The sequence below is a fragment of the Odontesthes bonariensis genome, chromosome 1, assembly GCF_027942865.1.
Source record: "Odontesthes bonariensis isolate fOdoBon6 chromosome 1, fOdoBon6.hap1, whole genome shotgun sequence".
NCBI lineage: Eukaryota > Metazoa > Chordata > Actinopteri > Atheriniformes > Atherinopsidae > Odontesthes > Odontesthes bonariensis.
The window spans coordinates 46,061,099-46,075,821 of record NC_134506.1 but is presented as its reverse complement, the minus strand read 5'-3'; the positions used below and the strand labels follow the sequence as shown (position 1 = coordinate 46,075,821).

Sequence of the window (14,723 nt, the reverse complement as noted above, 5' to 3'; positions counted from 1 at the left end):
TAAACTGTTCTGCATTTTTGCACTTCTTTCTGAGTTTTGTTGAATACAAACCGTTAAACAAAAACTTAACAGGTTAAGTATCGTTCAATACCATTCAACAGAGGACCAGTGTCATTTTGTACAGGCAAAGTGTGGACTAAAGTCATTCTTTTTCTGTTTTATAACACGAAGTTCCAAAGAAAAATCAATGTAAATAACGTTTTCATTTTATGCAAACTCAGTTTCATCCATCAAATATGCCTTTTGTATTTGCCAATAAATTTTTTTTAAATCATCAACATGTTACATAGACTGTCATCCTCAGAAAAAAGTCACACTTTTAGTGTGTGACAACAATGCAGGTAAGAAGTAAAAAAATCTCCAGTACAGCCTTAGGGACTGTAGAAATTGTTGTTGCAAAAGTTTAACACTGAACTTTGTGAGGTTAATCTGTACTCTACCTGACTTATCACTTGTACTGTATTTCAGACAAACTGGTGACTCCCATTACCTCATTCCCCCCCCACTTTACCTGTTAACTGACTGTTCTCTGGTAACACCTTCATGTCAATATCTGAAATAGTTTAATATTGTTTCACTTGTGTTTTTCCAGTGCATCAGACATTTCAAATGCTAGTGACAACATTGCCACTTTGTTAAAATATAACACTACAAATCTAAGATTATGCTTAGATTATAATTATTTTCTTTTGTTGACCATTTTGCTTATTTCTTTCTTATTCATACATGCTGGAGTGTGTATGTCGCTCCATGCTAACTCACTGGGAACTTGTGTCATTATTTACCAGCCAACAGTGGACCCCTGTCATTCCATATAAACCAAGTGTAACAAACCTTTTCCTGTAATGCATAACAATTAATTAAATACATCCTCATACAGATTTAGGATACAAGTACATAAAAATGATTGAAATCACATGCTTTTAAAAAGATTTAAGATTTAAAAAAATTAGTGTAAAATGAAAATTCAAAAGAAATGTTCTAATGCTGACCATTTTATTTCTACTTTTATTCTGGGAGTTCAAGTTTTCAAAATTTTTTAATTTCTATTATACCTAATACAGTGTTGAGCTTAAAACTTACGACTTACGAAAACTGTACCTTTATATCTTGTTTAAAAAAATAACATTATGTTTCAAGGTACTGGTCTGTTCACTAAGGCTACGGCTACACGAAAACGTTTTTCACTGTAAACGATACTTTTGCTTATCGTTTGGCTGTTGCGGCCATACGGAGCCGGCGTTCCCAGTACCCCAAAACGATAGTTTTTGAGAACGGGTTCCAGAGTGGGAAGATCTGAGAACGGGGTCGTTTCGTTTCCATTGTTACAGCCAAAACGGATTTGTTGACATCTGCACAGCCACATGGCCAACGCAGTGACGTATACACATACGTCAGTGACCAGAACAAAAAGCGGCTTCCATTCAAAATCCGGAAGAAGAAGACAACACAACAAGGACAGACAGCGATCATCATGGACCCCACAACATTGATAGCAGCACTGCTGCAGACACTGCTAACTGCAGCGGCGTTGTTGAAGGAACAACGTGAGCTTCGCGCTGGTAGAAGTAGGGGCGTACACGCATGCGCATTGCTTCTTCTATTGTATTGGTGTAACCGGTGGGGGTGGCTTACAGCGCACATAGAGGTGTTTCGTGTATACTGCATCGTTTTCAGCAAGTGTGTGGTCGAAATCGTTTGCGTACCCGTTTTAAAAAAAAACCTTGTTTCGTTTTCGTGTAGCCGTAGTCTAAGTAGCCTGTTTGACAGCCTCTCTACAGTCTGAAAGGCTGCTGTAGCTGCAAGTCGTTCACACTTTGGAGGAGTGTAAAAAGCGACGTGTGTGAATGGGTCGTTGAAATCCCTGCTCCAGCCTGGAGGGAGACAACTGAACATCGAATTTAACACACACACACATTTAGGTCCCCTCTTGGCTAAAGTGATCAAACTTCACCAGATGGTTTTTCACATGATTTTAACATGATTTAAAGCATGTCCAACAGGGGACCTAAACAATGACCCCTGTTGGCTCCATGGTCCACTGTTGGTGAATGTGTAACGACGCCGAAGTCCACTGTTAGATAGATACACAAGTACATACATACATACATACATACACACAAACATACATACATACATACATACATACACACAAACATACATACATACATACATACATACATACATACATACACACAAACATACATACATACATACATACATACACACAAACATACATACATATCTACATACATACATATATACATACACATACATACATACATACACATACATACATACATATATACATACACACATACATACATACATTTAGAGCCCTGATATATACATAAACACACATGTAGACCCTATCATGAGTGATATCAACATGAAGCAGCTGTTCTTGTGTGCAGGTGAGATAACACATAAACACCAGAGATGACATAACAAGACAGCTGCGTGAAATTAAACTGTTTATTTGGGCTTAATAGTTCTAAAAGTGCAAGTGGGAGCATTGACAGAGCTGGTAAGTGTTTGAGTTTAACAGCACAGAGGTCACTTATGATTTTGTGATTTTGGGAAGCACATAACATTATTATTTATCTTTTATCATCATTATTGGACACAGATTGAGTCCATGCCCCTCTGGTACAACATGAGTCATTGATAGTGTAAGAAATTACAAATTTATGGATTACAAAACATCGTCATTGGGTACATTTATGTTTCCAGCAATATTCTCCATAAGCAGCATAATCCCTCCAGTGAGTTCTGGTTCTGCCCCGGGGCCTCCTCCCAGGAGGCATCCTAACCAGGTGAACACCTCAGCTGACTCCTTTCTATGTGGAGGAGCAGCGGCTCGACTCCGAGCTTTCACCGGATGGTGGAGCTCCTCCCCCTATCTCTGAGGCTGAGCCCCGCCCACCTCTGAAGGAAACTCATTTCAGCCGCTTGTATCCACGACCTCATTCTTTGGGTCACTACCCAGATCTGTGACCCCAGGTGAGGGTTGGAGCAAAGATGTCACTCAATTCAGGAGATGGTAAAACACACCGAGGAAGATGAAATAATTTAAAAACAAAAAATAAATGTTCTTAGAAATGAGTTTATTAGAATAAAACATTTTACAAAACCATGTTGTTTCTTTATCAATCTGTCAAGTATTAAACATTAAAAAGTTGATGAAATCACAAAGTACAAGCAAATACAAACATAAGATGAAACAATGAGTCCTGTTGGCAGGGAGCAAAACCTGAATGCAAGAGTTCACAATCCATGAATTACTTTACATGTAAAAACACAAAGCGAGACATCAGTAGTGTCAGAACCGTCTGATAGACTGTGGCTGCACATCCAAATGATCCATCCTATCAATCATGAGTGACTGGTTGGTCTTTGAAACCCTCCAGATAATTGAAGAGGACTTTTAAAGAAAAACCAACTGCACAGATATATTACATCTGATGCAGAGAAGCACTTCCATCTCTTTTTTCTAAGCTGTTCTGAATAACGAGTGTATTTAAATTGACAAGTGACACAAGAGAAAGGTACGTACAAATGTACCATATACATGGAAGTGGCCAGGGACAGGGATGTTTGGGTTTCTCTGCTAAACCTGCTGCCCATCATCATTTAACAGTTAATAACCAAAAGGAGACCGACACTCATTTGAATTTGGAGCCGACTCCACCAGGTTTTAGAGCAGACTCAACTAAACTCTACAGCAGAGATCTTTTGTCATTTGGATTAATGGGTTTTCAGAGTTTATCCAAGCCAGCCCATTGGTGGCACCCACTGTTTGGCAACCTGTGTTCATCATGCACTTTGACCCAGTGTTCGCACAGTTTGTATGATCATGAGGATTCCCCAAAACATGACCTATTTTTGTTTTGTGAGACACAGTTTGTCTGTTCTCTACAGTCCAGTGTTGTATAGTAACAAAGTAAAAATACTTCACTACTGTACTTAAGTATATTTTGGAATACTTTGTACTTTCCTCGAGTTTAAATTTTTTTGACAACTTTCACTTTTACTTCACTATATTTCCAAACTTAATTGCATACTTTTACTCCGATACATTTTCATTGTTCGGTTTAGTTACTTGTTACAAAAAAAAAGAGAGAAAAAAAACGCAGCAGTGTTTTGACCCCATGCATGTTCTGCCTGCCCAAAGACGTGGAAATTCTCTTACAGAAACTCCCCTTTTTTAGGTTTTAAGGTAGTTTTACAAAAAAAGGTCTTCCTCTTCAGCTGCCAGATAAGCTGCAGTTTTCTCCTATTTTTTTCTTTAAATTTTGTTTATAATGATGGCAATAACAGTAGCAGCCTCTTGTTTCATTTTTTTCTTAAAGGTGTAATGTACGCCTCATTTTCAGCACTGACCTTACTTGAAGAAGAAAAACTTAAAGGTTCACAAAGTATTTTCTGTCTAAACCTGGTCTAAATTTTGCCTGCACTTGGTTGTGTGTAGATTTTAAGTGTATTTGACCTTCAAAGTTTACCAAAATATAAAAAATTTCATTCAAACTGCATTTGCCTTGTTTACTTTTTACTTATACTTTTCATTACATTACTTAAGTACATCTATTTTTACAGTAATTCTCATACTTAAGTACAAGAGGTTTCGGATACTTTAAGACTTTAACTCAAGTAACATTTCAGTCAATGACTTGGACTTATACCAAAGTCATATTTTGGAGGGGTATCTATACTTTTACTTGAGTGTGAGATTTCAGTACTTTATACAACACTGCTACAGTCTATTGTGAATAAAAGATTCGAATATGAGCTTCTTAAATCATTGCATTCTGTTTTTATGTACATTTTACACAGCGTCCCAGCTGGAATTATAGTTGTTCTCTGCATCTATTAAAGTCATTCACATTATTTCTTTACAGATGTTTCAGGACTGCAACTTTTTACCTGTGTGACTTTTCATGTGCTTCCGCAGATCACCACTCTGTATGAAGCCTTTCCCACATGTTTCACATGAGTACGACTTCTCACCTGTGTGAACTTTTATGTGAGCTTTTAAGTGACTGCTGCATCTGAAAACTTTGCCACATGTAGAACATGAAAACGGCTTCTCGCCTGTGTGGATTCGCATATGGATTTTAAGTGTTGACATTTGAGAAAATCTTTTCCCACAGGTTTTACAAACGTAAGGCTTCTCGCCTGTGTGAGTCCTCATGTGGACCAACAAAATACTATTATTCCTGAAAGCTTTCTTACATATTTCACAAGAATATGGTTTCTTACCTGTGTGAATCCTCATGTGGACCAACAAACTATTTTTTTGTCTGAAAGCTTTCTTACATATTTCACAAGAATATGGGTTCTTACCTGTGTGAATTACATAATGTGCCCTCAACTCAGAATAACTCATAACGGCTTTTCCACAAACTCCACATATTACTGCCTGGTCATCTGTGTCAGCATTAAACTGACTCTCATTGATCGCATCGTTACTGTGATTTATGTTTCTCCCACGTCTCTTATGTGGCTTCAGCTTTGCATTTTGAGCTGATTCAGACTCTTCGTCTCTCAAGTTTTTTTCCATTTCTTGTCTCTCAGCTTCAGAGGAGTTCTGAGAGAGGAGCTGCTCACTGGTTAGTTCACTTTCCTCATGAGTAGGAGTCACCGATAAGATATCAGTCTCCTGTTTCAGTTCAAGCCACTCTTCCTCTTGAGAGGTGCAGCGTTCCTCCAGCTCTTCTTTAAACTGTGGCGGTTCTGGTTCCTGCTGGTCCAGACTGGAGTTGCTCTCGTGGTTAAAGAACTGCTGGTCAGTAAGAATCTCCTCCTCTTTACAGACATATTGTTGTGAGAGGTCTGGGGGAAAAGGGACAAAACCAAAGGTTAATAACACGATGACAGATGAATCCAAGATCTGACGAGAAACATTTTAGTTTGAAATGTCGACAGAAATGTGGTGAACCGTAAAATATGCAAATGAGACTAATTATATGTCCAACTGAGCCTGAAGTTTTGATGAGTAAATGAGACCTTCGCACAACAGTGCACGTGCTTGTACGCTCTTCCTGTCCTTTGAAGCGCTAACATTTATATAAAAGCCACAGGCTGGTTTAGATCATGCTTACTGTGACAAACTGCATCAAGACAGCCTCATGACACACAAACTCATAAATAAAGTAAATCAAAGTAAGAAAGTTTTTGTGAAAGCTTTATTATCTTGGAAAAGTTTGTCAAGATTTTTTCTCTCCCATAGCTTAAGAGTAACCTGGCCAAGTTTGGAACCGTTACCACTAAATCTGTAGGAGGAGTTCGATCAAATGCGAGGTGTGAAAAAAAGAAGACGTTTCCACGTTCACACCACATGACAGAGGTGAGGATGTGGAGAGAAAGTCCCCATATGAAACTGCAAAGCTCCCATCAGTAAGATATGACGTAAACCAGTCCAGGGCAATACCTGAAATGCCCACCCAGTCGTGTAATCTCTTCATCAGTAGATGGTGATCAACAGTGTCAAACGCAGAGCTAAGATCAAGGAGCACAAGTGATGAGCAGTATCCAGCGTCAGAGGCCATCTGAATGTCGTTATGCATTCTTAACAGAGCTGTCTCTGTTTCAATTTGTCATAAAGATCCAAATTGTAAATAAAAGCTGTTCGTGAGGTGGTCGGTGGCGTAGTGGGTTGAGCAGGCACCTCATGTACAGAGGCTACAGTCAGCCCCGGTTCGAATCCCGCATCGGGCAGCCCTTTGCTGCATGTCTTTCCCCCTCTCTCTGCCCCCCCTGCTTCCTGTCTCTCTTGAACTGCCCTGTCCATTAAAGGCATAAAATAAAATAAATAAAATAAAAACCTGTGAGTTGGTTAGCCACAGCCTTTTCTAATATTTTAGATAAAAAACGGCAATTTTGATATGGGCCAGTGATTCTTAAAAACTGATGGGTCAAGATTAGGCTTCTTTACTATAGGTTGTATAATAGCTTGCTTATAATAGGATGGGACACAGCCTGTAGCTAGTGATGCATTGACAAGAGCCAATACAGCAGGCCCGATGGAGGGTAGGATTTTTAAGAACAATGAAGATGGAATTAAGTAATAATTGATAATACCAAACAGATCATGGAAGCTAATGGGTTGGAAAGCCTAAAAAATACTAGGCCTAGATGGAGGAAGGCTTTAGGTATGAAAGTGTGGTCCAAATTCAATATTAGACCTGATAGTATTTACTTTTTCAACAAAAATTGAGTCACTTTGGGAAGATGATGGTACAGTGACAGGAGATGAAAAAATGTTACTGATGGTGTCAAATAAAACCTTAGGGTTTCTCTTAGAGGAAGAGATTAATCAGCAAAGTAAGCAGTGCTGGTTTCCTTGACTTGGTTATTAAAATCATGCATGAGTTCCTTAAGAAACAGGTGTTGTATTTCAAGCCCAGTGGATTGCCACAGGCATTCAGTCTTGCAGCACTGTCTTCTTAGACTACGAACAGTGTCCGTCATCCAAGGAGAAGAGCCACAGATTGCCTTAGATCTTATCTTAAAGGGAGCCACTACATCCAGCACAACCGAACAGCAGTCATTGAATGACTGCATTTAGAGTTCAACATCATTACCCTTAGTATTAAAATCAAAATCAAACCATGTAGTGAAATGTTCCAGTTTTTTTGAGTAACGATGCGTGTGCAACAAATTTTTTTCAGACATGGGGGGGTCAGCAATAACAGAGAGATTAAAAAAGATGCATTTGTGATCACAGATCAACATATTCTCACAACGAATTCTGTTAACATCCAAGCCAAGTGAGAAAACATGGTCCAACGTATGACCACCACTGTGAGTGGGACCATTTACATGCTGCTTTAGATTATGTAATTCAGTAATAATTATAAAATCATTGGCTGCACGGTTATCAGCATCGTCAATATGCAGGTTCAAATCTCCAAGAACTAAGAAATTTTCTAATTTAATAACAGAAGACAGAAAGTCCGTAAAGTCAGATAAAAACTGTCCAGCAGGACCAGGAGGGCGGTAGATAAGGATACAATAGAAAGACTTTAGCCGACCAACTTTTGTAATTTGCAGTTCAAAAGAGGAGAAAGTTTCCGTGCTCACCAGCTGGCAGGGGTAGCAGTTCCTCCATACTACGGCGAGTCCTCCACTGCGGCCAGACAATTGCGGGGATCCAAAGAAGGAGCATTCCACAGGACATAGTTCGTTTAAATCAGTGGTCCCCAAACTACGGCCCGCGGGCCACATCCGGCCCGCCTAAACAATTGGAGTGGCCCACTTAACAATCCCATGCAATCCCTCTAAACATGGCCTATTTTTTAAAATTGTATTTTCCTATTATAAAATATCCACACTTAATTATCAAGATTGGCATTCCAATTAAGATTTACCTTATTTACAAATTATTTACAGTTGTAGCTAATTTCTTCACCTTTTTAACAGATGTGACAGAAAATTTAAACGGCCTCAATTTACAGCTGCAGGGCAATTAATCTGTGACCTGTACTCCCACATCAAAGCATTTGAGGTTAAACTGGCGCTGCTTGTTGGACAAGTGCAAAAACAAGACTTCACCAATCTCCCTGCTACTGGAAGCCTCTCAGCTGAGAAACCAGCGGTCCCGTTCCCAACCGAGAAGTGCGAGGACGCACTGGAAACGCTGAGGGCGGAGTTCAGTGTGCGGTTCCGTGAGCTTCATGACCACGTTAAAGAAATTTGCGTATTCCAGAACCCTTTTGCTGCCGACATTAACGACACCCTGCCTTCTCTTCAGTTTGAACTGGCTGAGTTGCAGACCTGTGATGTGCTGAAAGACGCATTCAACCCCAGCTGTCTCATAGAGTACTATGCTTCCCTCCCAAACGAGACCTACCCCAACATAAGAAAGCATGCAATGAAGATGTCCACAGTTTTTGGGAGCACATATATCTGTGAGCAAACTTTTTCTCGCATGAAGCTGATAAAAAATTTGATGAGATCAAGACTCTCAGACCGACACCTGCATCAGTCTCTGAGGCTGGCTGTAACTGGAATAGAACCTGCCATCTCCTCATCAGTCAGAAGCAAGCCCACAGCTCACACTGACATGGTAAGCCTGCTGATTTCAATAACTATGAATATGAAAAAATGTCAGTATAGTAATGCTCTTCTTATAGCCAAAATTGTTTATTGACCAGTGATGTCACAGAGAAAATGAGACTGCAGCATGTCATCTGCTGATGGGCTGCTTGTGTTTTTTATCTGCCATTCCTGAAGGGCCTGCATGCTTCCAGGACCACCCTGAAGTGAGAAGGAGCGATTGTTTTTGATCGCTCCCACCCTGGAGCCAGAAATCCTCATCATCACAGCACAAAAACCTCATCCAACAGTCATGTAAATACAAAGTCAGATCACCTTATACACCTGTTTATTACAATCATTCTGTATTAATGTTATTTCACTGTAGCTTTAGTAAACAAATATACCTGTGTAGACAAAATACTTTACTATTGTTAACTCACTTTTACTTTACTCTGTACATACAAAGTCAGCTCACCTAGATAAGACTACTTCACCTGATTTTTACTATTATTCTGTATTAATATAATTTCATGACCTGTAAAGACAAAATACCTACTAATTGTTAACCAACCTGTACCTGTTACAAAATCACATCACCTCATTGTTACCTGACATTAGGTTGTGTTTTTATTTTCTATAAAAAAAAAAAGAGTATCTGTGGTACTTCAAATAAACATGTGAAGACTTTTTATTACTTTTTTTCGCAAACCAACAGGTGGCAAGGCCAAGCAAAGTGCAGCTGCAACAAATGATCATTTTAATCTCCATAATAATACTGGTTGTCACTTTGGTCCATATCATTTCCTGTTATAGACTGACCCCCCATCACAGAAAGGAAAGTTGATGTGGCCCCCACCCAAAAAAGTTTGAGGACCTCTGGTTTAAATGAATAAATTCCTGGTTTTGTTGCCATGTTTCTGTTATAAACAGAAAATCCAGATTCTCCCTTGAGAACGTGAGCCTTGTTCGCCACAGAGCGGGCGTTTATCAAGCAGATATTCACAGAGGAGAGGGCTTTAGTTTCAGCATTGAAAGGAACACTCGATGGTCCTGAGCACAGGCAGGCCGTGACGATCCCGGTGGAGACAGGGAAAATGCATTTGCAGTCCGCCAGGTGTATCCGGAAACATTGCCTGCAGGTATGATGCTCTGACAAGGCTTCGGGGCCAGGCAGCGCCTGATTGGAGGAGAGGTATGAGGATACGATCCACAAGATGACAGACCAGGAATGGATATCGATGCCGGCCAAGTTTGACTTGAAGGCCCTCACCTTCTTGTCCCTCGCTTCCTCCGCTTGCAGCGATTCTTAGGCGGGTGCGCCGGTTTCTCTCTCCAATCACGGTGCATCGAGGGGCCTTGTCGCAGCAAGCAAAGGCGGATAAACGGAGGTAGTTGAGGTGGATCACATTGCGGATCTAATATCCAACAGCATTTGCCGATCATATACAAGTGATGCCGATACATTATTAGCTGGAAATAATTGTGGAAGTAGCAGACATAGGATAACCAGCTGAGACAGAGAGGCAGACGCCACAGACAGAAAGCGGGCCAGGAGAGCGGAAGGGCCAGACACAGGTGCCATTACTCGAGGACGAGTAAAAAAGTGTCAGTTGCCATGTAGTCTGCCTGGGAGTCATCTTCCGCCCCTGCTCTCGCTGACTCAAGAGGTACTCTCTTTAATCTACTTGTAGCTTATGCTGGTTGTAACAAAGCTGATAGGCCTCGCTACCGCTACCGTGGATTGCTAGCCCATGGCAGCACCTTTTGGGTCTTTGCCTCCTGTCAATTGTCTTTCCAATCTGCCACATGGTCTTTCCCTTGTTGTCAGCTGCCCTATTCACAACAGTCACTAGCTAGGCTACATTTAGATTTAAGGTAAACACAAGAAAAATTGTGCTAAAGGTAAATAGGAATGGGATTCAAACCCTGGTTCGGGTAGGGGGTAATGAAAGTATAGAGGGTGCCAGAGGTGGAAGCATGACAAGACACACTAGCAGATTCATTCACATTAAAAAGTTGATGTAATCACAAAATACAAGCAAACATAAGATGAAACAATGAGTCCTGTTGGCAGGGAGCAAAACCTGAATGCAAGAGTTCACAATCCATAAATAACTTTACATGTAAAAGCACAAAGCGAGACATCAGTAGTGTCAGAACCGTCTGATAGACTGTGGCTGCACATCCAAATGATCCATCCTATCAATCATGAGTGACTGGTTGGTCTTTGAAACCCTCCAGATAATTGAAGAGGACTTTTAAAGAAAAACTAACTGCACAGATATATTACATCTGATGCAGAGAAGCACTTCTATCTCTTTTTTCTAAGCTGTTCTGAATAACGAGTGTATTTAAATTGACAAGTGACACAAGAGAAAGGTACGTACAAATGTACCATGTACATGGAAGTGGCCAGGGACAGGGATGTTTGGGTTTCTCTGCTAAACCTGCTGCCCAACATCATTTAACAATTAATAACCAAAAGGAGACCGACACTCATTTGAATTTGGAGCTGACTCCACCAGGTTTTAGAGCATACTCAACTAAATTCTACAGCAGAGATCTTTTGTCATTTGGATTAATGGGTTTTCAGAGTTTATCCATGCCAGCCCATTGGTGGCACCCACTGTTTGGCAAACTGTGTTCATCATGCACTTTGACCCAGTGTTTGCACAGTTTGTATGATCAGGAGGATTCCCCAAAACATGACCTATTTTTGTTTTGTGAGACACAGTTTGTCTGTTCTCTACAGTCCAGTGTTGTATAGTAACAAAGTAAAAATACTTCACTACTGTACTTAAGTATATTTTGGAATACTTTGTACTTTCCTCGAGTTTAAATTTTTTTGACAACTTTCACTTTTACTTCACTATATTTCCGAACTTAATTGCATACTTTTACTCCAATACATTTTCATAGTTCGGTTTAGTTACTTCTTACAAAAAAAAAAAAGAGAGAGAGAAAAAAAACGCAACAGTGTTTTGACCCCATGCATGTTCTGCCTGCCCAAAGACGTGGAAATTCTCTTACAGAAACTCCCCTGTTTTAGGTTTTAAGGTAGTTTTACAAAAAAAGGTCTTCCTCTTCAGCTGCCAGATAAGCTGCAGTTTTCTCCTATTTTTTTCTTTAAATTTTGTTTATAATGATGGCAATAACAGTAGCAGCCTCTTGTTTCATTTTTTTCTTAAAGGTGTAATGTACGCCTCATTTTCAGCACTGACCTTACTTGAAGAAGAAAAACTTAAAGGTTCACAAAGTTTGTATTTTCTGTCTAAACCTGGTCTAAATTTTGCCTGCACTTGGTTGTGTGTAGATTTTAAGTGTATTTGACCTTCAAAGTTTACCAAAATATAAAAAATTTAATTCAAACTGCATTTGCCTTGTTTACTTTTTACTCATACTTTTCATTACATTACTTAAGTACATCTATTTTTACAGTAATTCTCATACTTAAGTACAAGAGGTTTCGGATACTTTAAGACTTTAACTCAAGTAACATTTCAGTCAATGACTTGGACTTATACCAAAGTCATATTTTGGAGGGGTACCTATACTTTTACTTGAGTGTGAGATTTCAGTACTTTATACAACACTGCTACAGTCTATTGTGAATAAAAGATTCGAATATGAGCTTCTTAAATCATTGCATTCTGTTTTTATGTACATTTTACACAGCGTCCCAGCTGGAATTATAGTTGTTCTCTGCATCTATTAAAGTCATTCACATTATTTCTTTACAGATGTTTCAGGACTGCAACTTTTTACCTGTGTGACTTTTCATGTGCTTCCGCAGATCACCACTCTGTATGAAGCCTTTACCACATGTTTCACATGAGTACGACTTCTCACCTGTGTGAACTTTTATGTGAGCTTTTAAGTGACTGCTGCATCTGAAAACTTTGCCACATGTAGAACATGAAAACGGCTTCTCGCCTGTGTGGATTCGCATATGGATTTTAAGTGTTGACATTTGAGAAAATCTTTTCCCACAGGTTTTACAAACGTAAGGCTTCTCGCCTGTGTGAGTTCTCATGTGGACCAACAAAATACTATTATTCCTGAAAGCTTTCTTACATATTTCACAAGAATATGGTTTCTTACCTGTGTGAATCCTCATGTGGACCAACAAACTATTTTTTTGTCTGAAAGCTTTCTTACATATTTCACAAGAATATGGATTCTTACCTGTGTGAATTACATAATGTGCCCTCAACTCAGAATAACTCATAACGGCTTTTCCACAAACTCCACATATTACTGCCTGGTCATCTGTGTCAGCATTAAACTGACTCTCATTGATCGCATCGTTACTGTGATTTATGTTTCTCCCACGTCTCTTATGTGGCTTCAGCTTTGCATTTTGAGCTGATTCAGACTCTTCGTCTCTCAAGTTTTTTTCCATTTCTTGTCTCTCAGCTTCAGAGGAGTTCTGAGAGAGGAGCTGCTCACTGGTTAGTTCACTTTCCTCATGAGTAGGAGTCACCGATAAGATATCAGTCTCCTGTTTCAGTTCAAGCCACTCTTCCTCTTGAGAGGTGCAGCGTTCCTCCAGCTCTTCTTTAAACTGTGGCGGTTCTGGTTCCTGCTGGTCCAGACTGGAGTTGCTCTCGTGGTTAAAGAACTGCTGGTCAGTAAGAATCTCCTCCTCTTTACAGACATATTGTTGTGAGAGGTCTGGGGGAAAAGGGACAAAACCAAAGGTTAATAACTCGATGACAGATGAATCCAAGATCTGACGAGAAACATTTTAGTTTGAAATGTCGACAGAAATGTGGTGAACCGTAAAATATGCAAATGAGACTAATTATATGTCCAACTGAGCCTGAAGTTTTGATGAGTAAATGAGACCTTCGCACAACAGTGCACGTGCTTGTACGCTCTTCCTGTCCTTTGAAGCGCTAACATTTATATAGAAGCCACAGGCTGGTTTAGATCATGCTTACTGTGACAAACTGCATCAAGACAGCCTCATGACACACAAACTCATAAATAAAGTAAATCAAAGTAAGAAAGTTTTTGTGAAAGCTTTATTATCTTGGAAAAGTTTGTCAAGATTTTTTCTCTCCCATAGCTTAAGAGTAACCTGGCCAAGTTTGGAACCGTTACCACTAAATCTGTAGGAGGAGTTCGATCAAATGCGAGGTGTGAAAAAAAGAAGACGTTTCCACGTTCACACCACATGACAGAGGTGAGGATGTGGAGAGAAAGTCCCCATATGAAACTGCAAAGCTCCCATCAGTAAGATATGACGTAAACCAGTCCAGGGCAATACCTGAAATGCCACCCAGTCGTGTAATCTCTTCATCAGTAGATGGTGATCAACAGTGTCAAACGCAGAGCTAAGATCAAGGAGCACAAGTGATGAGCAGTATCCAGCGTCAGAGGCCATCTGAATGTCGTTATGCATTCTTAACAGAGCTGTCTCTGTTTCAATTTGTCATAAAGATCCAAATTGTAAATAAAAGCTGTTTGTGAGGTGGTCGGTGGCGTAGTGGGTTGAGCAGGCACCCCATGTACAGAGGCTACAGTCAGCCCCGGTTCGAATCCCGCATCGGGCAGCCCTTTGCTGCATGTCTTTCCCCCTCTCTCTGCTTCCTGTCTCTCTTGAACTGCCCTGTCCATTAAAGGCATAAAATAAAATAAATAAAATAAAAACCTGTGAGTTGGTTAGCCACAGCCTTTTC

At 40.0% G+C, this 14,723-nt stretch overlaps 1 protein-coding gene across 1 annotated transcript in view; it reads right to left on the bottom strand.

The window, feature by feature from the left end:
* Positions 1–3,223: 3,223 nt before the first annotated feature.
* The window catches only part of LOC142382453 (uncharacterized), a 29,757-nt gene continuing 18,257 nt past the window's right edge, over positions 3,224–14,723 (bottom strand). Inside the window, exons 4-5 of the mRNA XM_075468317.1 lie at positions 13,225–13,713; positions 3,224–5,832 (exon numbers count right to left, since the gene is read on the bottom strand). Coding sequence (XP_075324432.1) covers positions 4,904–5,832; positions 13,225–13,713 — 1,418 coding nt within the window. The 3' untranslated portion in view covers positions 3,224–4,903. The remainder of the gene's footprint in view (positions 5,833–13,224; positions 13,714–14,723) is intronic.